General features: G+C 48.4%; 2 protein-coding genes across 6 annotated transcripts in view; one reads left to right on the forward strand and one right to left on the reverse strand.

The window, feature by feature from the left end:
- Nucleotides 1–1,171: 1,171 nt before the first annotated feature.
- Nucleotides 1,172–19,029, reverse strand: LOC144892906 (uncharacterized). Its single transcript, XM_078781373.1, has 2 exons — nucleotides 18,988–19,029; nucleotides 1,172–2,799 (listed from the first exon to the last, which is right to left on the reverse strand). The coding sequence occupies exon 2, from the start codon at nucleotides 2,673–2,675 to the stop codon at nucleotides 1,719–1,721; it is 957 nt and encodes a 318-aa protein (XP_078637499.1). The 5' UTR covers nucleotides 2,676–2,799; nucleotides 18,988–19,029; the 3' UTR covers nucleotides 1,172–1,718.
- Nucleotides 19,030–19,109: 80 nt separating this feature from the next.
- The window catches only part of LOC137431055 (cyclin-T1), a 32,770-nt gene continuing 27,447 nt past the window's right edge, over nucleotides 19,110–24,432 (forward strand). Inside the window, exons 1-2 of one of the 5 annotated variants that reach the window (XR_010985177.2) lie at nucleotides 19,110–19,364; nucleotides 23,342–23,423. Coding sequence is in view for 2 of the 5 variants with exons in the window: in XM_068121936.1 (XP_067978037.1) it covers nucleotides 19,222–19,364; nucleotides 23,342–23,423 (225 nt within the window). In the remaining 3 variants the exon portion in view is untranslated. Of the gene's footprint in view, nucleotides 19,365–19,438; nucleotides 19,496–23,341; nucleotides 23,424–24,432 lie in introns of those variants that run through there. The other 4 variants (XM_068121936.1, XM_068121937.2, XM_078781372.1 and 1 more) reach the window with 4 other exon arrangements.

Consider the following 24,432-nt stretch of genomic DNA (forward strand, 5'->3'; position numbering starts at 1 on the left):
TATCCCCACGCTTTTTTATTTAATGGGGGAGAGAGGTTGGGGGATGAATAATTGTATTCGGCTCCGTCTGTCTATGTGTAGTCATTAATCATGTGATAACCACATAGCAGAAAATAGCCAAAAGGTCAATAACCAAAAATGCCAATTACGGGCACATTTCAAACATTTTTTAATGAAACTTTGTATATGCAATAAATATTGGGCGGCGCATGAAATATGTAACGATTTTTTAGATTTGAACCCTGTTTCATGCCCCAGATGGTGGCGACTTGTGGTTATAGGGGTCAAAACAAGATTTCTTTTTGGTGAAAAGCATGGGGAATTGCGATGGTGTGCTCTCGTTAATAGCGCCCCCATTCGATTTAATCTGAAACGGGGGTTTATGGATTTGGTCTCGTCCGTCCCATGTATATATTTCGCAAGGCGATCAAAGATGGCCGACTGTCGGCCATTTTAGTTGTAAAAAACCTGATGTTAAACACGTCCTCAACCATTTCTCAGACATGCATGGACTAATTTTGTTCAAATGTGGCACAAGCATAGTACATGACTGACAGCATACATGTGCACCTCACTTTATTTTGTGATCTGATCAAATATGGCCGACTGGTAGACTGTCGGCCATTTTAGTTGTGAAAAAAAACCTGATGTTAAGCACGTCCTCAACCATTTCTCGGACATGCATTCACCGACCTTTTTCAAATTTGGCATACAGATAATGAATGATGGGTTACATATGCACGTAATTTTTTTTTCGAGATCAGATACAAGATGGCCGACTGGCGGCCATTTTGTTACCTATCCCTCTGGAGTCTACAAGCCGATTCTATCGACTTCACGCAAGCGCCGAAATGTCTACAAGCCGAATTGATCGGCTCTAACCGCATTCAAATTTACCGTGCAATTACCGCCTCCTGGATTCGATGTGCATCATGGGAATCACATGGAATTTTCTCAACAGGCTCAAATCTGTCTCTAATCTCGTTTGTGATTGTTTGAATGCTCTGATTTATCCAAAAGATGGCCAATGAGGCCGATCATAATGGCAGTTGTTCGGGATACTGCGCGGTGATAAATGGCGGCTCGTCCGCAAAGGGAGCGCCGAATTCCATTTCGTTTTACTGATTTTGTGGCTGATACAGCAGATTTTTTTTTTTTTTTTTTTTTTTTTGTATACTGAATCGAGGCTCGTGAAAGAGCTAACATTTATTTCACAAACAAATCAACCAGACAAACAAAATATATAAAAAGAGGAAGCGGAAGACAAGATGGGGAGAGAAGGGGAAGCACACAAACACAACATTTGAGAGCAGGGAGATGTGTGGGAGGGAGAGGGCTTGGGGGGAGGAGGCGTGGGAAGGGGGGGGGGGGGTGAGAGAAGAGTAAAACACAAGGACACCAAGGACTTCCAGGACAGAAGTTGGTATTTGGCAATGAACAGGATGAACAGAATGATTCCGATGGAAGTAGACATAGGCCATGGGCTACCTAGACCCCTGGTGCACCCCTCCCCCACCCCCCACCAACCTACCACCCAAGGTTTTTTTTAAGCCTTGGGGTGTCCTGAACACGAAATTGAATGTTAACAGTGAAAATATAGGGACGAACTTTCCTGCGTCAAACACCATGGTGACTATCCGTTAACACCTGTTAACCTTCACACAACTCCGTGTGCCTTCTCCATGTCGGCTTGCCTCTTCCGCTGTTCATCGTCAGTGCTACGAGCTTGGATCAGCGGATCCAAGCTCGTAGGCATGCTTCACAGCTGTATCCGTGTCGATAGTGGAGCTGTACACTATGAATGATTTGTAGCAGCCCATGTTACAGAATGATAGTTTGTCCTTGTATTGATCATGCGTCTGCAGCTTTATTTTCAGGTTTTCGCTCCTGTATTCTGGATTAGGGTATTGCGAATCCTGCAGGGATGATATGTAAATGTTGCGTAAATCCGTTAGTTTCAGAATTTGTTTCTTTTCGAGGACATCTGTGTCCAGTATGCTACAGACAGCCTTGAATGCTTCTCCGTGTGCCTTCTCCATGTCGGCTTGCCTCTTCCGCTGTTCATCGTCAGTGCTTCTCCACTTTTGCGGCTTCTGTACATATTTGGCCCGACAGGACTTGTGATATTTGGCCTCGCATGCGAACAGGTCATGCCCTCTGATCCGACGTAGCAAGCTCTCATCACTTCGCTCTTCAGCTGACGCGACAACATTTTTCCCTCCGTCAAATTCAAACATTGACAAACCTTCTGATGTCCACGATCCACTTGATTTGATCTTCTTCCTCCCTTCAGACTTACAAAATAAACAGTCGGGGTTGAAGAGGACGCGATCACCTTCGGACGACCGACTTGTTCTGGGGGCAGTACCTGTTTCAAGTGGGTCAGATGGTTCAGATGGTTGCAGGCGATCCAGATTCATAGTGAAGCGTTGGTAACATTGTCGGTGATAACCATGATGGTCTGACAGGGTACTGGGTATTAGATCACATGATCCTTTCATCCTTTGTGTAGAATCCACTGGTGGGGAAAGCCGTCTTTGTCTGATGTCCTGCAACTTCGACAATTTGTTCTCGGCGGTACTGGTGCTCGAAAGAAGCTGAAGTGGTCCATACTTTAATCCTGGAACATGGACATGGACATTCGGGTATATGTTTCTGTGTCTGTGTTTCTTCATTACTTGTAGAACCACTATCGTGTCGTGTTTTTTTCTGGGGAGGTGGACCAGTCTCCATCGGCGTGGAGGGGTCAGTAGGATCAGACATGATCAGGCTGCGTCATTTGGTGCATTCACACTGGACCTGAAAAGACACGTTTAAAGTCATATTTAGAAACAGAAGACAATCAAATATATGTGTAATATTTAGTATTTATGTGTAAAACCAAGGTAAGAGAATCAGGAGACGTATATATTCACTTGGTTGAATGGTACACTGGAAATTGAAACTTAACTACAATTGTTGTGAATTTTCATAGCCATGTCACATGACATGTATTAGTAAAAACTGAACTAACCTGTGACGAAGTCCTTTCAGAATTGCCTGGGTAGAACTTAACTATATTTTCACATGTACAACAGGAGATATAACTGAAAACAAAAACTGTATGGCGAATAATCGTAAAGAGTGTTGGAGAAAACATGAATTCCATGAATCGCGTTGGCGGCCTTAAATTCCATATGTTGTATTGGGGGCTCGGCTTTGCTGATTAAATTCCATAAATCTTGTACTGTGGATTAAATGCCCTAAATTTCGTCCGGTAAAGAATTCCCTAACATTCCCAGAATTCCCAAATTTGGAAATTTTTCCAACATTACCAAATTTTTCAAAAATTGGAAAAATTTTGTGTGAAGGTTAACAGGTGTTAACGGATAGTCACCATGGTGTTTGACGCAGGAAAGTTCGTCCCTATATTTTCACTGTTAACATTCAATTTCGTGTTCAGGCACCCCCAAGGCTTAAAAAAAACCTTGGGTGGTAGGTTGGTGGGGGAGGGGGGGGGTGCACCAGGGGTCTAGGTAGCCCATGGCCTAACAGGATAATGAACAATTATACCTGTCAAGTGATGACAATTTTATTGATTCTGAGGGGGATGACGAAGATGAAGATGAACATCAACATGGTCATGGTGACGGTCATGGACATGGCATGCATGGTGACGGCGATGCCTTCCCGATCCCGTTTTGTCTATGGACCACCACAGCTTTCCCAGAGCCAGATGATCAAGATACGGTATAGTTGCGTATCCTTCATGCCTTTGACTTTGTCATTTTCAGGTGTTAGGCCATGCCCATCATGCCCATGGTTTACTGATACAGCTGTATTTACGGGCCAAACCTTCATCACTGAATCGAAGTGTAGTCTGTACAATAACAATGGCAATGGCATTGCCATTGCAAATGCAAGTAACCATGGACAGTAGTCATGGTATTGTGTCGGCTAGCTATGCCTATGTCATGTGTATACCTGTATCATAGTGTATGTACAGCTGTGACCTGTGTGCTTCTGCACTGCATATTTTTGGCCCTGTCCAAACTTGCTGGGGTAAGCCTGTCATAGATTTTGGCTGGTGCTACATTCCTCATTTCTAGACTAAATATTTTGGCCTGCAACTGCCAACTCTAGCCGCCTTTTGCTGCAGCCCCCATCTGGCCATCATGCATCGGTTGACCATTCATGGTATAAATGGCATCGTTATTGTCTTTTGACATGTGATTTATGCGAATATCTAATTGTCTGCGAAGGTTTTCCAAGGCTGCTTCCATTTTTAGCCAAGATCAGACATGTCAGAAATTTATCCCACACCCATTGAGTCTATGATGTAATGTGGAGTGAAATCTGCCGTGTAGTATTTTCTTCCATTCCACTTGATCTTTGACATGAAACAAAGTCTACACATATTTTTTCGGTGTTTCATCTTTAGTAAAAAATACAGGGGTGTGTGATGAATGTAAAACACACCTCGTATTTGTGTCTGAATGAAAATTCTGCATCACGAGTGTTGTTGGCTCAAGGATCCACTCTGAACTGAATCCACTCCTGGATGCAATGTCTCTTTCTCACTGCGCTCACAATGCTCTCTGATCTCCGACTCAACCACCACGACTTCTATGGCACACTCCACTTTACCACCATGTCTCTCCCAGCTCTCACGCGGGGGACTCGGGGCAGGGTCTTATATGGCCCCTCCCCAGCCTTACCCGAATGTTCCAAGCCCCTCCTCTCGCTGCCGTTGTTAGCCACTCCCCTTGAGCTCCGATTGGCTGCTCGCCACCTACTGGCCACTCCCCTGCAGCTCCTCCCTTCGGCCTGCCAGACTTGTTCCAGGCTTGGCACGTGGCATTTCAGCTCAAAGAACACCTAACTCACTGGCCTGCTCAACGCAAACTAACACAGGAAAGGAGACTACACTTACATTTTCTAAGAAATGACTGAACTAAAGCGAGGCTACATGTTGTGGTGCAACTACCTACGAGGGGGGTCATCCTTTATTCGCAAAACTGCAACAATTTAATGCAGGTTTTTAGCTCACCTGGAACGAAGTTCAGGGGAGCTTATGTGATGGCGCGTTGTCTGTCCATCCGTCCGTCCGTAAACACTTGCAACCTCTTCTTCGAAACTTGAGATCTCGCGAGATCTTGGAGACGGCGGCAGGGATTTTCGAAGCTCCACACGGTCTCCACGTTTTTCGAAGTTCACAATTGTATTTTGTCGAAACTGTATTTATCTTTCGGTGTGTGAAGTTATTGTGTGCAACTTTGGTTGTTTCTCGGTGTTTATCTTTCATAAATTGATCGTCTGTTTGCCGTGTCGTGTCTTGAGGCCTTGTACAGTGTGCACTGTACAACCTTGAGGCTTTGTTTTTCTCTCAGCGGTCCGTCTTTTGTGATCCAATAACTTTCGTTCTCTGTATTCCCAGTCTTTTCACCCATAGCCTACTTCCTTGTGTAAATCTCAACTCAACAAAAAAAAAAAAAAAAAAAAAAAAAAAAACATTTTCCTTCTCTGTTATCATTCGTTTATTCATTCTTATTCGTTCGTTCGTTCTTCGACCACGTGTTTCTCCCCCATTTCCCCAGATAGTTTTCACTCATTAACCTTCAATGTTTACACTTTCCCCTCAAGTTATGTATTCCGTCATATTTTATAACACCTTTTTCTTCTTCTTCTTTAAAAGGCTGCTTTCGACTTGCTCACCAAATCAATTCATCCCAAAAAAAATATCCATCTCCTATAGTGCCTTTTTTCTACATTCCCTAAACTCTCCTGCACTCCATCCTCCATCCAGCGTCCTTAAACGTATTTTTAACTCGAAGGTCACAAGCAACTCATTTTGCAATAAATGTTCGTTTCCCATAAATCGTACACTTTCAAAAATCCAATCTCACCCCTCCCCTCCAAATCTTCCCCATAACCCCTCCCCTCCAAATCTTCCCCATCACCCCTCCCCTCCAAATCTTCCCCATCACCCATCCCTTTCAAATCTCCCCCCTTGCCCCCTCCCTCCTAAACGACCCCCTCACCCCTCCCCGCCAAGACGCCCCCTCGCCCCTCCCCTCCTAGACTCCTGCCTCACCCCTCCCCTCCAAATCTCCCCCATATCCCATCCCTTTCAAATCCCTCCCCTTGCCCCTTCCCTCCCAAACTTCCCCCTCACCCCTCCCCTTCAAATATCCCCACCCTCATTGCTTCTCAATTTCCCCCCTCTCACTCCCCCTCCTCAAAGCGTCCTCCCCGCTTCTTCCCCCTTCAAACTCTCACCTCCATCTCCCCCAACCTTCTGCCTCGCTCTTCCCCCTCCTCAAATAACACCTCATTGTGGCTCACCCAATCACCATCAAACCTTTTGTCCGCCCCATCCTTCCCTTTCTCCGAGCTATTCTGAAATCTCTGACACACCTTCAACAGCTCTCCCTACCTCTTCCACCTCTTCCACATCTTACCCTACCCCTCCTCCCCCCTGTTCTGTATCTGATGCTCCCCCTTCCTCTTCATTAACGGTATGGACCTCAAACATCCGGGGCCTTCGTTCAAACTTAACTGATCTCTCCATACAGGTTGCTTCTGTCAAACCAGACGTGATCTGCTTAACAGAAACTTTCCTCCTTTATGATGTCTCTGATTCCATAGTATCTCTCCCGGGCTACTCCCTCCTCCGGTATGATAGACCTGAGCCTCGTCCTGGAGGCGGGGTTGCTATCTTTATCAAAAACTCTCTTCCTCACTCGCCCTGCACTGCACTCTCTCCACCTCACCCCCAGGAATACCTCTGGCTACGGCTTCCCCTTCGCTCCCACCTCTTGTTCATATGTGTGTTGTACCGTCCACCAAACAGTGATGACTCCATCTACATCTCGCTGTCTGATGATATGGACCAACTTCTATCTACTCATCCCAACTCTCTCTTCCTCATATGTGGTGATTTCAACTGTCATCATGCCAGTTGGCTGGGTGTGGGTACCTCTCTCACCAGCCATGGCTCCTCAGCAAAGGACTTCTGCGACTCACTGGGACTGACACAATCTGTCAATTTCCCGACCCGGATCTCAGTCAACGGAACATCTTCTCTTCTGGACTTGGTTATGACTAACTTCCCTGAAAATGTCTGCTGCTCTTCTTCTGCTCCGATCGGATCATCTGATCATGTCCTTGTTAAAGTGAACATCTCTCTGACCATCCTCAGGGAGCCTGCTCAGCGTCGACGAGTCTGGCATTTCACTCAGGCCAACTGGCACGGTCTTCAAGCAGCCATCAATCATCTGGACTGGTCTCCCATTTCTTCCACCTCTGACATCAACTCATCCTGGGAATTCTTCCAAAGTAAATTGCTCTCTCTCATGCACAGATTTATCCCATCTCGTCTTCAGTTGTCTTACCCTTCCTCCCGTCCATGGTACACGGAATCTTGTGGTGAGGCTGTTGCCCAGAAACAACTTGCCTTCATCTCCTGGAAAGCAAATCCAACGGAAGGAAATCTCATTTCCTTTCACAAAGCCCGAAACAAGTGTGTGTCCACCCTCAGGAGAGCCAGGAAACAATATCTCTCCGTTCTCAAGACCGAACTCTCTTATCTGTCTCCCTCTTCCAAATCCTGGTGGCGTCTGGTCAAATCCGTTTCTGGTGTTTGTTCCCCCTCCATCCCCTCCCTTACCTCAAACGGCTACACAGCTGACTCCGCACGTGAAAAAGCTGAATGCCTCAACTCTGTGTTTGCCTCTAAATCTTGTGTCCCAAACCCATCCCTCTCTGTACCCACCATACCCAGTCGTACCCTGCTGCTCCTGGACTCCGTGTCCTTTCCTCCTGACAAGGTGGAAAAGTTTCTGTCAACCCTCGACTCTGATTCTGCAACTGGACCCGACGGCATCAGCCCACGGGTCCTAAAATCCTGCTCTGCTGCTCTATCTCACCCTCTCTCTGTTCTCTTCACCCTCTCTTTTGCTCAAGGTCAACTGCCATCTGCTTGGAAATCAGCCAACATCACCGCTTTGCACAAAAAAGGTGCAAAAACAGATCCTAGCAACTACAGACCAATCAGCCTTCTCCCAATTATCAGCAAAGTCATGGAATCCATCATTGCTTCGGATATGAAATCTTTCCTCTTCTCCAATGGCTTGATCTCTGATCATCAATTTGGTTTCAGACCAGGTCACTCTACTCTGGACATGCTGCTTCTGCTGTCTCAACAATGGATGGAGGTCCTCAATGCCAAGCAGGAAATTAGAGCTGTCTCCCTCGACATATCACGTGCCTTCGACACGGTCTGGCACCCCGCTCTGCTCACCAAACTCTCCTCCTTTGGTATCCATGGAAATCTCCACGCATGGCTGGCGGACTTCCTCTCTAGTCGTCGTCAACGTGTGGCCCTGAATGGGTTTCTCTCATCTCCTCTTCCTGTTCAGGCTGGAGTTCCCCAAGGCAGTGTTCTGGGCCCCGTGCTTTTTCTGGTCTTCATCAATGATCTCTCTGACTCTCTCGAAAATCCTCTCTATCTCTTTGCTGATGACTCCACTCTCTGCCGCTCCATTCCTCTTCCCTCAGATCGGCAGTCTGCTGCCTCCTCACTCTCTGAAGACCTGGACAAAATCACAGACTGGTCAAACAAGTGGAACATGTCTTTCAATCCTGACAAATCTCACACTCTTACTATGTCTCTCCGAAAAGATCGACTGGACAACCCTCCCATCTACTTTCTCAACAATCCTCTCCAAGAAGTTCTGTCGCTCAAGATTTTGGGTCTCACTATCTGCCATGATCTTTCTTGGGAAAACCACATTTCCAAGCTGGCCTCCAAAGCCAGTCGCCGACTGGGCATCCTCCGTCGTGCGAAGTCCTTCCTCGGCACACCTGAGCTCCTCACCACATACAAGGCTTTCATCCGCAGCTCAATGGAATACTGTTCTCCCCTATGGGCCGGTGCTCCTGCCTCACACCTAGCTCGGCTTCACGCTGTTGAAACCAAAGCTTTCAGAATTATTGGAATCTCCCGCGATGAAGCTATCTCTGAGGGCCTTTCACTCACTCACCGCAGGCAGGTAGGTGGTCTTTCTGTCTTCTACCGACTCCTCTCCGGCCTTGCACCCCCAGCTCTCTCTGTGCTCTGTCCCCCAAATATTCCTACAGGTCGCACAAGATCTGCCAGCAACCCTCTGATGGTTAAACTGCCGAAATCTCGGCTCTCTGCTCACCTTCACTCTTTCATTCCTCTTTTCTCCCGCCTCTGGAACAAACTCCCTCACTCCCTTCAATCCCACTCCTCCCTCCAGGTCTTTAAAACAGCTGTTCACCACCATCTCTTATCTTCCCCCATCCAAAACCTTGATCTTTTCTACCCCCGCTAATTCACCCCAGATCCACCTTGTTTGAAATTCCAACTTCTTTCCTGGAAGTCCTGGCAGTGTCCATATGTTTTATACCTCTCCCACCGCCCCCTTCCCACGCCCCCCCCCCCCCCTAAAGCCCTCGCCCTCTCTCAGATCTCTCGATGTCTCCATGTCTCTCGGTCCCTGCTCTCAAATGTTGTGTTTGTGTCCTTCCCCCTCTCTCCCCATCTTGTCTACCGCTCCCTATGTTATATGTTTTATGTGTCGGTTTGTCTTTCTGTGTGATTAATGTTCGCTCTTTCACGAGCCTCGACCTTGTATACAAAAAAAAAAAAAAAAAAAAAAAAAAAACCGCTGAAGGGATTGTGACCAAACTTGGAACAAATTATATTTGTTTTGTTGTGACTAAAGTTTGTTCACAGCATTTAATTAAAAAAGATTGAGGTCTAAGGGGGTTTACCGGGGTCAAGGTGGATGCAGGTTTGACCCCCCAAAATAGGTATTTGCTTTCTTCTCAAAAACTACACATGCAATTTCGATGAAACTTCACCACAACCTTCAGCCCCCGTGCTGTACCAATGTTTGTTCAAGGCATTAGAAAAATTGGGGTCTGAGGAGGTATATAAGGTTGGGAGAGGGGGGAGGGGCGTTGCCCCCCAACATAGGTATTTTTTGTTTGTTTGTTTAAAGTCTTTTAGGTTTTGAGGGCCTTTAAGGGATTTTGAGGTCTTTAAGGGTATTTGGGTCTTTAGGGGGTCTTGGTGGTCTAAAGGGTCTTGGGGGGGACCTAAAAGTCTTAAAGATAGGGTTTCCGGTTCCTCGGGCGAGTGAAGCGTACTTCGAGCTCTCCACGGCATCGAAGTTTAAGTGTTTTCCCATTCTTGTCTTTGTCAAATTTCCACTGGTTATTTTGCTGTGTACGTGTTATTGTGTGTTTCTGGTTGGTATTGGTTTGTAATTCGTACAAACTTGTGTGTAGTTAATCGTTTTCTGGGTCGTACCTCGTGCGCGGCCTGGTAACTTGGGGCTTCCCTCCCCCCGTCGGTGTTTTGTTGGTTTGGGTTATTTCCTTCGCTGTATTGCTTGTTTCTTTTATTTTATTTTCTCCCCCTCACCTCACCTCCCTAGACAAAGAATTCTATATTGATTCTTTCTCTCCTCCCGGACACGTGCTTGTTCGCTCGCCTCCTCGTCTCGGCTTGTGCCCCGCCCCCTGTATCTCGTTTCTCTTCCGCCTCTGCTCCTTCCTTCTCAAATCCACGTTCTCGCTTGGAGACTTTTCCCAGATTGCTTTTCATGGTTTTCACGGTTCTGTTTGGATATTGTTGGAATATGTTTAAACTGCAGCTGTGATGCTGACGCCGCCCCCCGCCCCCCCGCCCCCCCCCCCCCCAGAATTTCCATGTTTTAAACGTTTCCCAGTGTGTACCCTGGTTAGAATAGGTACACCATATCCCTGCGTGTCGTAAGAGACGACTAAGAGGGTTGGCATCAGGAAGGGCATCCGGCCATAAAAACATTGCCTCAAAAAGAGAACCATGACAATTACAACTACATATTGGCAGGGTGCAGCCCGAAGTGGAGATCGGTTTCTGAGGTTTGGGACATGGAATGTAGGGACAATGACAGGGAGATCAGGAGAAGTGGTGGAAGTATTGGTCAGAAGAAGAGTGGACATATGTTGTGTGCAAGAGACGAGATGGAAGGGAAGTGGTGTGAGAATGGTGAAGGGTAGGCAGGGACAGAAATACAAGTTTGTGTGGCAAGGGTGCCCGGAGGGCGTGAATGGTGTTGGTGTCCTGTTTTCTGAGGAGTTTGTAGACAGTGTGGTGAATGTGACTAGAGTGATTGAAAGTTGATGATGGTGAAAATGATGATTGGAAAGCTCTTGGTGAACGTCATCTCGGGATATGCTCCGCAGGTTGGTCGAAGCGATGAAGAGAAGGACAAGTTCTGGTGTGCGATAGAGAAGCTGATGGAAAACGTGAAAGATGAAGAAGTTGTTGTGGTGGGAGGAGACCTGAATGGACATGTGGGAAGGAGTATGGATGGTTTTGAGGGAGTTCATGGGGGTTACGGATATGGTGTGAGAAATGGAGAAGGTGAAAGGATTTTGGAGTTTGCTGATGGAGCTGATTTGTTGATTTGTAATACTGAGTTCCAGAAAGAGGATAATAAGCTTGTTACATACACGTCAGGTGGGTCGACGACAACCGTTGACTACCTGATGGTGCGTAGGCGAGATAGGGGGCACCTCCAGGACACAAAGGTGATCCCGGGGGAGGAGGCTGTTTCACATCACCACTTGGTTGTCTGCGACATAAGGGTGAAAGGTGCGAGGAGAGCTCGGCGGGTGAAGTACCAACCGAGAATGAAGGTGTGGAGGTTGAAAGAGGTGACAGTAAGGGAGGCATTAAAAGAGAGGCTGAGTAGGGTACAGGATGATGTGGTTGAGCTTGAAAGTGGTTGGATGTCAATGAAAGCTAGTCTGTTGGGAGCCGTTGGTGAGGTATGTGGATGGACAAAAGGACCACCGAGGCACTCGGAAACATGGTGGTGGGATGATGAAGTTGGAAAGAGGATTGACGAGAAGAGGAAGAAGTTCAAGGAGTGGCAGAAGGCGAAGGGTACGGGATCAGAAACAGCAGAGCATGAAAGTTATAAGGCAGCCAGGAAGGCTGCAAAGAAAGAGGTAGCAAAGGCGCAGGAGGCATGTCGGAAAATGTTCGGAGAACGCTTGGATTCGGAAGAGGGTCAGAAAGCAGTATTCAGGATTGCAAAGCACATAGCGAAAGAGAGGTATGATGTGATGGGGGTGAGTTGCTTGAAGGATGAAGTGGGACAAATCGTTGTCGACCCAGATGGAATTAAAGGAAGATGGAAAAGATATATGGAAATGCTGTTGAATACAGAGAATGAATGGGATGGCAACGTAGAGAGTAACCCAGTTTTAGGACCGGCAGAGAAGATAACTGAGAAGGACGTTGAGGAAGCGATAAAAGCAATGAAGAGTGGAAAAGCAGGAGGGCCGACGGGAGTTGTGGGAGATATGTTGAAGGCAGCAGGAAGTTGGGGTGTGAAGAGAATGACAGAGATCTGTAATCTGGTGGTGAAAGAAGGCCGCATTCCAGTGGATTGGGAACTGAGTACCCTCGTCCCTCTATACAAGGGGAAAGGTGACCCCTGGAGTGTGGCTCGTACCGAGCAATAAAGTTATTGGAGCATGGAATGAAGGTATTGGAAAGGGTGTTGGAGAGGAGGATAAGGAAGAAAGTGAAGATCGACGAAATGCAGTTTGGATTTATGCCAGGAAGAGGAACGACAGATGCGCTTTTCATTGTGAGGCAGTTGCAAGAGAAGTACATGGAGAAGAGGAAGAAGTTCTTTTTTGGGTTTGTTGATCTGGAGAAAGCATTCGATGGGGTTCCACGCAAAGTATTGACATGGGCATTGAGGAAGTTAGGAGTGGAGGAATGGTTGATCAGAGTAGTGATGGCAATGTACAAAAGAGCGTGCACAGCTGTAAGGACGAAGGACGGGAACAGTGGTGAGTTTGAGGTGAAGGTGGGAGTGCATCAGGGGTCGGTACTAAGTCCACTACTATTTGTAGCTGTGATAGAGGTGCTGGCTCAGAACGTAAAGGAGGGTTTACCGTGGGAGTTGTTGTATGCAGATGATCTGGTGTTGATTGCGGAAAGTATGGATGGACTGAAGGAAAAGATGAACAAGTGGAAGGAATGTATGGAGACAAAAGGTCTTTTTTTTTTTTCTTTTTTTTTTTTTTTTTGAAGGTGAATCTGAATGTGAATATCGGAAAGACGAAGGTGATGGCAAGTGGTAAAGCATGTGGTGAGGTGGAAAGAACTGGGAAGTGGCCGTGTGCTGTGTGCAGGAAGGGTGTCGGAGTGAACTCCATTCAATGTACAATGTGCGCTGAGTGGGTTCATCAAAAATGTAGTGGTCTGAGAGGGTCATTTACCAGTGTGGCAGCTACATTCAAATGTAAGGTGTGCACAGAGGGAGCTGCAGATGGAGGAAATGTTGAGTTGGATCTTGGAGACGGCGTGAAGCTGGAAGGTGTGAAAACATTTTGCTACCTCGGAGACATGCTGAATGGAGAAGGTGGATCAGACTCGGCAACGGTTGCTCGAGTGAGATGTGCATGGAAGAAGTTTCGGGAACTGAGTGGCGTGCTGATGAGGAGGAGAGTGTCGCTGAAGCTGAAGGGAAAGGTGTATGCTGCATGTGTGAGAAGTGTTATGATTTATGGGAGCGAGACATGGGTAATGAAAGTAGAGCAGCAACGAAGGCTGGAAAGGGTGGAAATGCGAATGGTTCGATGGATGTGCGGAGTATCGTTGAGAGAGAGGAAGACAAATAATGAATTGCGAAAGATGATGGGAATATTGCCTGTGATTGATGCTGTGAAGAGGAACAGGCTGAGATGGTTTGGTCATGTGTTGAGGAAGGATGAAAGTGACTGGTTGAGAAGAGTGATGGAAATTGATGTAGAAGGAAGTAGAGGACGGGGAAGACCGAGAAAGACTTGGCTAAAGATGGTGGAAGAAGAAATGCGGGCAAGGGGGTTAACAAGGAGAGATGCAGAAAATAGGGCAAAATGGAGAAGATTGTCATGGGGACCGCAAGGCTAACCTCCCGCTCTAGCAGGGAAAATGGCCTTAAAATGCATGTTGTTGTTTAAAGTCTTATGATTATGTTAGTGTAGCGGTTACCGGAAGCATACACAATCACCTTGCACCGGCCGATGACGCAACTGGCGAGCGGTGACCTGCCCGGACATGTCCAGACTTGCCTTTCCCGGGCGAACACTTGACTCACATACCACGGCCCGTTGAGAGGCGTGGCTTACCTATTTGCATACCACGCCCCGCCTGAGAGGCGTGGCTTTTGTGTGTTGAACTTGGATTATAAATTTCCGCCCGTTCGATCGGCGGATTCAGTGCTTTTGAGTTCTTTCGTGTTGAGCTAAAATAAATAGCTCAGTGAAACTTCGTTCCTGGTGTCGTCCATTTTGTCCGGCTTTATCGTGCGAGCACAGCTCCCACAATTGGTGACCCCTTTTCAAGAACACGGCGATGGCGTCATCTGCAGCTTTGAAGCTCCCTGGCTTCTGGGAGTCCCACGCGGCCATCTGGTTCACCCAGGCAGATTCTCTCTTCGCCCTGCGGAACATTACAGAGGACACGACGTGCTACCACCATGTGGTCTCCGCGCTCAATGCCTCCACCGCTGCCCGGGTCCTGAGCTTCCTACAGAACCCGCCGAATGCCAACAAATACGGCGTGCTCAAAGGCCTACTCCTCGGTGCGTTTGGACTCACGGAGACCGAACGCGCGCGACAACTACTCGACCTCCCGGAGCTGGGCAAGGCCCGTCCATCCGAACGCGTGGACCACATGCTTGCTGTTCTCGGTGACCACAGCCCGGACTTCCTCTTCCGCGAGTTGTTCCTCCGGCGGCTACCCGGGCAGGTACGGTTAGCTTTGGCGAACTTGCCCATCACGGACCCTCGCGCCCTGGCCAAGGAGACCGATACATTTTTCTCGACCAGGCGACACATCGGAGCGGCCGCCTGGAACCATGGGCAGACCGAGGCAACGCCCGCGCCACGACCGGCACCACCACCGGCCGAGTCAGCGCCATTGGCGGCAGCGGCCGCCGCGACGCCCCGTCAATCGAACCCGACGCGACCGCCGGAGCCTCCACCAGAGCGGACCATGTGCTATTACCATGCCAGGTTCGGGCAGAAGGCCAGAACGTGCCGCCCACCGTGCACTTTCGGCAGGTCGGGAAACGACCAGGCCGGCGCTCGCTGCCTGCCATGAGCGTCGGCCATTCAGGCAGCCTTCTGTTTATTATGGACACAGCGTCCGGGCAGTGTTTTTTGTGCGACACCGGCGCTCAGCTGAGCGTGATACCCGCCTCGGTGCAGGACAAACAGGCCGCGCTTTGCGGCCCCGCCTTGGTCGCCGCAAACGGCTCCTCCATCCGCACCTTCGGTTCGCGCAGCGTCGCATTCTACTTCGGGGGCCAGCGCTTCAGGTGGGACTTCATCACGGCGAACGTGCCCATGGCCTTGCTGGGTGCAGAATTTCTTTGCGCGCATGGGCTTTTGGTCGACATCAAACGGCGTCGGCTCATCAACGCGGAGACCTTCAGCTCGATCGCTTGCTCATTGAGCGGCTCCGCTCCGACCAAGCTAGCCTGCGCGCTCCTGGCCGCGGATGATTTCACCCGCCTACTCGCCGAGTTTCCCGCCCTCACGCAGCCGACGTTTTCGGCCGTCGCCGTCAATCACAGCGTCGAACACCACATCCTGACCACAGGTCCACCGGTCTACGCCAGGGCTCGTCGCCTCGACCCGGCCAAACTCGCCATGGCGAAGGCGGAATTCGACGTGCTGGAGCGATTGGGCATTGTGCGGCGCTCAAATAGCGCGTGGGCCTAGCCCCTGCACATCGTGCCCAAACCGTGTGGCAGATGGCGACCATGCGGCGATTACCGCCGCCTCAACGACGCCACCACCCCCGACCGGTACCCGATACCACATATACAGGACTTTTCCGCCCGTTTGGCGGGGCGGGTGATCTTTTCCAAGGTCGACCTCATTCGGGGCTACCACCAGGTACCCGTCCGGCCGGCCGACGTGCCGAAGACGGCGGTAATTACACCTTTTGGCCTCTTCGAGTTCCTCCGCATGCCGTTCGGCCTTAAGAACGCGACCCAGGCCTTTCAGCGGCTGATGCACAGCGTGCTGCGTACCCTCACCTTTCTTTTCGTCTACCTGGACGACATTCTCGTCGCCAGCACTTCCCGGGCGGAGCACCTCATCCACTTGCGCATGCTTTTTGAGCGCCTCGGCCAGCACGGCCTCATCATCAACCCGGCGAAATGCCAGTTTGGCGTAACGGCCGTCGACTTCCTGGGGCACCGCATGACGAAGCGCGGGGCTGTTCCGCTGCCGACCAAGGTGGAGGCAGTCACAAGTTTCCCGCGCCCCCGCTCCATCAAGTCCCTGCAGGAATTTTTGGGGATGGTAAATTTCTACCACCGGTTCGTGCCTCGTGCCGCCCAACTCAAGCGCCCCCTGTACGAAGCCCTCCGGGGCAAGCTGGCCAAGCACGACGTCGCCCGGACCAAAGTGATGGACGAGGCGTTCACGGGCGCTAAGCTGGCCCTCGCCAACGCGACCATGCTGGCGCACCCGGCGCTCGACGCACCCATCGCCCTCACCAACGGACGCTTCCGACTACGCGGTGGGCACCGTGCATGAACAGTGGGTGAACGGGGCTTGGCAACCGCTGGCCTTCTTCAGCCGGCAGCTTCGCCCTAACGAGCGCAAGTATAGCGCTTTCGACCGCGAGCTCCTCGGCCTTTACCTGGCCGTTCGCCACTTCCGCCATCTTTTAGAGGGCCGCCCGTTCACGGCATTTGTGGACCACAAACCCCTGGTCTTCGCCATGGCCAAGGTTACGGAGCCGTGGTCGGCCTGCCAGCAGCGCCACCTCTCCGCCGTGTCCGAATTTACGACGGACATCCAGCACGTCACGGGCAAGCACAACGCTGTGGCCGATTGCCTCTCCCGGTCCGGCACGAACGCCGTCCACCTGGGCGTGGATTTCGCCCGCATGGTGGCCGACCAGACCGCCGACCCCATGGTGCAAGCCCTTCGGACAGCGGGCACAGGCCTGCGGTTGGCCGACGTCCCCTTTGAGGACACAGGCACGGTTCTCCTGTGCGATGTTTCCCTGGGCCAACCTCGCCCCATCATGCCCACCGGATGGCAGCGGCACATTTTTGACGCCCTACACGGCCTTTCCCACCCAGGCCGGAAGGCATCGCAGAAGCTCGTGGCAGCGAAGTTCGTCTGGCACGGGCTCCGTAAAAACATCCGCGACTGGGCCAACGCCTGTGTCGCCTGCCAGCGCGCGAAAGTCCACCGGCACACCCAGGCCCCGTTGGCACCATTCGACGTGCCCACGCGGTGCTTTTACCACGTCAATGTGGACCTGGTGGGACCCCTTCCCTCTTCGCGGGGCTTCACCCACCTCCTCAAGATGGTGGACAGGACCACCAGGTGGCCGGAGGCCGTCCCGCTGGCATCAACAACATCCGCCGACGTGGCGCAGGCTTTCATTGGCACTTGGATTGCCCGTTTCGGCGAACCCTCAGACATCTCCTTCGACAGAGGCCCGCAATTCACCTCCGAGCTTTGGGGCGTGGTCGCCCAGGCCTTGGGGGTCAAGCTTCACCGCACCACGGCCTACCACCCCCAAGCCAACGGCTTGTGCGAGCGGTTCCACCGCTCGATGAAGGCTGCTCTCAGGGCCAGCCTCCAGGATGACGGTTGGGCCGACAGGCTCCCGTGGGTCCTATTGGGCCTCCAAACGGCCCCTAAAGAGGACCTCCAGGCTTCCACCGCCGAGCTGGTCTACGGCCAGCCACTGCACGTGCCGGGCGAGTTCATCCCTGACGCCACCGGCCCCTGGTCCGCGGCTCGCCAACGCTCTGTCCTCCAGGAGGCTGCCAGGAGATTTGCCCCCGTGCCCATGTCCAATCACGGCTGCCCCCAACCCCACGTCCCCCCAGCACTTCGCACTGCGGAGTACGTTTTTATCCGCAATGACGCACAACGGGGACCGCTCCGGCCGCCGTACGATGGACCTTTCCTGGTCCTGAAGAGGGACGACAAGTCGTTCATCGTGGACATCGGCGGCAAACCAGACCACATCTCCGTGGACCGCCTCAAACCGGCCCATTTGGACCTCGACCAACCTCCACGGTTGGCCCTTCCTCCACGGCGGGGCCGTCCCCCGTCAACCAAGCCCCCCGCCCGACCATCCACCACCACGCCACCTACCACCCCCACACGAATCACCAGGGGTCGTTTCAGCCGGGTCATCAAGACCCCCCTCAAACTGACTCTCCCGGTGCAAGTTAATTCTGGGGGGGCGCATGTAGCGGTTACCGGAAGCATACACAATCACCTTGCACCGGCCGATGACGCAACCGGCGAGCGGTGACTTGCCCGGACTCGCCCGGACATGTCCAGACTTGCCTTTCCCGGGCGAACACTTGACTCGCATACCACGCCCCGTTGAGAGGCGTGGCTTACCTATTTGCATACCACGCCCCGCCTGAGAGGCGTGGCTTTTGTGTGTTGAACCTGGATTATAAATTGCCGCCCGTTCGATCGGCTGATTCAGTGCTTTTGAGTTCTTACGTGTTGAGCTAAAATAAATAGCTCAGTGAAACTTCGTTCCTGGTGTCGTCCATTTTGTCCGGCTTTATCGTGCGAGCACAGCTCCCACATTAGTATGATTCTACCTGCTGCCCTGTCTTCTAGCAACCATTGAAATTGGTTTAAAATACCTTCAGTCGGTGCAGTATACTGCTTGACGCCACCAGGTGAGTGCCAGGGTTATTACCCCTCTGTTTAATTTTCAAACAGGTACAACATCGTACGACCAAGTTTCTTCATTTTAACCCTATATAACCTAACAAAAAATTGGAGGACATGTAGTCAATTGTAAATGATCGGTCTTGGGCGAACAACAACCAAATCATTCGTACATCGTACATCGTACATTCGTTCATCAATCAACTCAGGGAAGAGTTACGCGGCATCAAGCTGCGTGGTACTCACAGCAACAACATGACGTCATTACGTTGACGCATTTCCGCAAGCGCGTTGTGCGTCTTTGCGTCACTTCGCAAAATCATTGGAGCAAAAGAAAAATACATTAAACAAGTGGGAAATGAGCAAATAAATAACAAAACACGGTCAAAACAGCCTCACAAAGAATAACGAGGTGGGACAAAGAAAGACAGGAAATATTGTTTGAAGGAGAAGTGTAAGCGACGGTTGCTCGTGAACAGCATGGCGGCTTCTCGATGGTATTTCACTCGGGAGCAAATCGACTGTACCCCGTCGCGGCGTTGCGGCGTGGATTCCGACAAGGAGCTCTCGTATCGTCAACAAGCAGCCAATCTGGTGCAAGACATGGGACAGCGCCTGAGCGTGTATCCTTGGCCGGTTTCCGTTCTTTTCCGCCTTTCCCATCGCCGCTCCTGCCTCCTAACCGGCTCCGTGGCCTCGGTCCACCTCGGCTCGCCAAGGCCCGATTCCCGGCGCATCCCGACTCGTTCGGACGGTAAAAACGAAACGATTTTCGATGTTAAACGGCGTCACGTAGTGGGATCCATCTTGTTATCGGTAGTCGGGGCACTCGCTGAAGGCCCCGGAGCCCTTTCGTGCGTTTCGCTTTGAACGAGGTTGCCGACATTAATGGCGTCTTCACGCAAAGGCCTCTGGCGGTACCTCGGCCTTGTCCTTGGGACCTGGATTCGTGAAGGAGTCCGAAAGGTCGATCTGCTCGCAATTTCATAATCATAGTTCAAGGCACCATGTTGGTCGCTGCGTCAGTCGCAGATTTTTCAGGGATTCTCTTGAACATTACCTCAGTTTTGAGTTTGTTCTTACCTTCTTCCGTGTACACGTCGTACTTTTTTATCATTATTACATCAATATCGTTCCTTGTCACGACTAAGCGAGTAAACCAGTGAATATTTATTTATTTACTCCCTATTAACCGGACGCTTGATGCTCGACCCAAAACTTTTCGCAGCCATGTTTTTCAGTCAAATTGTGCTTTGGGAGGTGGAGGAGCTCCGAAGCTGATGGGGACGCGTCGTGTTTCGGAGGTTTTTGGCAGCAGCTGCAACTTCAGTGAAGTGATTCTTCCCCATCGAGAGATGACGATGACTTCCCCAAAAACGATATCAACCATGTTTCAAAAGTTGTGGGCGGATTATGACAAAACGAGGTGGATGAGTTTGCACAGAAAAATTCATAGAATGAACGAGAACGGCACTCGGTAGAGAGCATAACCCCCGCCAGGTGAACAGTTTACGTTTTGTATCCCAGAGTAGACCAGAAAATCACAATATAGAATCACATTTATTATTTAATCAAAATCAACCGTCCACAACTTTTTGAGATATCCTGCTATGTGTCGGTTTTAGCACCATCACTCAATGGTGAAGAATCACTTTAGAAAATCTACTAGCCGGATCCGAATCTTCAACAAAATTGAATCGATTCTTCCTTGTCACACACACGACCTGTCGACCAAGTTTCGTCCAAATCTGTCCATTACTTTTTGAGATATCCTGCTATGTATAGTTTTTGGCCCAATCTCCTAATGGCCAATGGTGAACAATCACTTAAAAATTAAATAATTCTCACATTTGAATCCATATTCAGATCTCCACCAAAATCGAATCGATTCTTCCTTGTCACACATACAACCTGTCCACCAAGTTTCGTCCAAATCCGTCCATCACTTTTTGAGTTTCGTCCAAATCTGTCCATTACTTTTGGAGATATCCTGCTATGTATAGTTTTTGGCCCTATCTCCTAATGGCCAATGGTGAACAATCACTTAAAAATTAAATAATTCTCACATTTGAATCCATATTCAGATCTCCACCAAAATTGAATCGATTCTTCCTTGTCACATATACAACCTGTCCACCAAGTTTCGTCCAAATCTGTCCATTACTTTTTGAGATATCCTGCTATGTATAGTTTTGGCCCTATCTCCTAATGGTGAACAATCACTTAAAAATTAAATAATTCTCATATTTGAATCTATATTCAGATCTCCACCAAAATTGAATCGATTCTTCCTTGTCACACACACAACCTGTCCACCAAATTTCGTCCAAATCTGTCCATTACTTTTTGAGATATCCTGCTATGTATAGTTTTTGGCCCTATCTCCTAATGTTGAAGAATCACTTCAAAATTAAATAATTCTCATATCCGAATCCATATTCATATCTTCACCAAAATCGAATCGATTCTTCCTTGTCACACACACGACCTGTCCAACAAGTTTCGTCCAAATCCGTCCATCACTTTTTGAGATATCCAGCTGTGTATCGTTTTTGGCCCTATCTCCCAATGGTGAAGAATCACTTTAAAAAATTCTTGTATCCGAATCCGGATATTCTCCAAAATCTAATCATTTCGTCCGAATCCATGCACAACGTTTTGAGATATTTTGTTCACAGACAGACAGGGGTGAAAACATAACCTCCATCCACCTTTGGTGGTGGAGGTAATTAAATTCAAAGAAAGTAAATTCAAAGAAGAGCTCTCCCCAATTCTTCCCAACATCATGGCTGCAACATCATGGCCGCACAATAAATGAGTTTGTTTTCATCGAGCAAGATATGATCACCAGAAATATGTCGCTAACAACAACATGGCACAACATGCATGACATCTGAGCACGTCTACAATCTGCACTTTATTTTGCACACTTTTAATAACATTTGCCATCAATTTTTTGCAAATATGAAAACTTTGAGACGAGATACAAGATATTTTCCTTTTTAAATTTAAATTTTATTTTTATTTTTTATTGGTGGTTCAGATACAAGATATTTTCCTTTTTAAATTAAAATTTTTTTTTTTTTGGACTTTTTACCTTTGCCACCATCACTGTCTGGTTTTTGAGATATCCTGTTAAGACTGACAAAGTTGTGGGTTGATTCACACGAAATTTGGTCGAGAGGTTGGGTACGTGACAAGGACGAAATGGTTAGATATTGATGAAGATCCGGATTCGGATCCGGCTAGTAGAATTTTTAAAGTGATTCTTCGCCATTGAGTGATAGTGGTAAAACCGACACATAGCAGGATATCTCAAAAAGTTATGGACGGATTTGGACGAAACTTGGTGGACTGGTTGGATATGTGACGAGGAATAATCTATTCGATTTTGGTGAAGATCTGAATATGGATTTGGATAAGGGAGTTATTTAATTTTTAAGTGATTCTTTACCATTGAGATCGGGTGAAAAGCGATATATATATATATATATATATATATATATATATATATATATATATATATATATATATATATATATATATATATATATATATATAATACATAATCGAGGCTCGTGAAAGAGCTAACATTTATCACTCAAACAGACAAACAAACAAAGTATATAAAAAGGGGAGCGGTAGACAAGATGGGGAGAGAAGGGGAAGCACATAAACACAACATTTGAGAGCAGGCACATCGGGAATGTGTGGGAGGGAGAGGGCTTGGGGGGAGGAGGCGTGGGAAGGGGGGGTGGGAGAAGTATAAACACAAGGACACCAAGGACTTCCAGGAAAGAAGTTGGTATTTCAAAAAAGTGGATTTGGGGTGAAATTAGCGGGGGTAGAAAAGATCAAGGTTTTGGATTGGGGAAGATAAGAGATGGTGGTGAACAGCTGTTTTAAAGACCTGGAGGGAGGAGTGGGATTGAAGAGAGTGAGGGAGTTTGTTCCAGAGGCGGGAGAAAAGAGGAATGAAGGAGTGAAGGTGAGCAGAGAGTCTTGATTTTGGCAGTTTAACCATAAGAGGGTTGCAGGCAGATCTTGTGAAGATGATATTTATAACATGATATTTTTAAAAGTTATGAAAGAGTTATGACTAAACTTGGTGGATGAGTTGGTTTGGTGACGAGAACAAGCCGATTCGATTTTGGTTCAGGTCGGAATCCAGATCCGGCCTATCAGTGGGATACAAAAACGTAAACCGTTCAGCCTGGCAGAGGTCTGCGCTCTGCCGAGTGCCGTTTTAGTTTCAAAATGCGATCACTTGGGTCTAATTTAATTTGTCCCTACAATGACAAAATGGGTTTTGTGGCATGCTGACTGCGTATCTGCGATTTTAGTTCGCACAATATGTGCAGCCGTGATCATATGTGAACAGAGTGCCATGTTATTATCGAGTTTAAAATCAAGTGAAACGCATGTTAATCACGTGTCGTATGTGTTTTGAGGTCAGCGATTGAACGATAAATTAAATTAGCCTCGATCATTCGCTCGATTTATTATCTTCTGGTCAAAATGATTTTATTTGCGAATGAATTAGGTGTACGTGTTGTGCTGTTTTTGCAATCCTTTGCTTTCCTTAACCACTCATTTCCAGTTCCCAACTGACAATAAACACTGCAATTGTGTATATGCACAGGTTTTACATGCATCAGTCTTTTACAAAGTTTCACCGAAATGTGAGTACAGTACTGTAGTTTAACCAAAATGTGAATACTTTCAGAGTGCAAGTTGGAGGAAAACTTTGTCGCTTGATTTTATCGTGTTTCTACTCGCATTTGAACATCTGCAATACCATAATCCACTCGTGTATAATCCACTCGTGTATAATCCACTCGTGTATAATCCACTCGTGTATAATAAGATGACCTCAGCCAAATTATCGAGTGAATAAAGCAGAATGTTTGTGAATTACAACATGCTGTCTGTCTTTTGATTAAATCCATCGGCAAAGCGACGGGTCGAAATGCCAAGTATTCGAAATGCCGAATAACTGAACAATTTAATTCTTGTATCAAAATGATTGTTATTCAGAACAAAGTTAATATTCAAGTTGCATAAGATATCCCACAATGAATATGAATGAATGAATGATCGTTTTAAGGCCATTTTCCCCGCTAGAGCGGTGGTTAGCCTTGCGATCATAAGCTTAGCCATGACATTACATGACACTTAAATTACATTACATTACATTACATTAATTACATTACATTACATGACACTTAGCCATTAGTTAGGTTAGCCATGACAATCATGGTTCAGTGTTTGAGGCAATGTTTTTATGGCCGGATGCCCTTCCTGACGCCAACCCTTGGTCACGCTCTTACGATGCGCAGGGATACGGTGTACACACCGTGATCATTCATCCCAGCAAGCTGGTACTCAATTTGCCGACCTCGGAAGGATGACAGGCTGAGTCAACCCCCCTGGCGTTAATTCAGCGATCGACCGGGATTCGAACCCAGGATCCTAGGATCCCAAGCCGGCACCCTAACCGCTAAGGCAACACCACAATGCTCTGCATTTTAAAGATGGCAGTGCCCAGTAACGAAGTTAGTCTCATGTCGGTGCAACACATCTGGAGAAATAGAGCTTTCGCTTTAGTTCTCGTGGATAATACACCCCAAATTTGGATCAGGTGTTTCTGGGGGAAAGGTGCGGTTTTATACATGAGTGATTGTGGTACCT

This window comes from Myxine glutinosa, chromosome 7, assembly GCF_964187855.1.
Source record: "Myxine glutinosa chromosome 7, kmMyxGlut1.1, whole genome shotgun sequence".
NCBI classification, from domain to species: Eukaryota; Metazoa; Chordata; class Myxini; order Myxiniformes; family Myxinidae; genus Myxine; species Myxine glutinosa.

Coding starts and splice junctions, on each gene's coding strand:
- LOC144892906 (XM_078781373.1), bottom strand. CDS start 2,675: ATGAAGAAACACAGACACAGAAACATATACCCGAATGTCCATGTCCAT.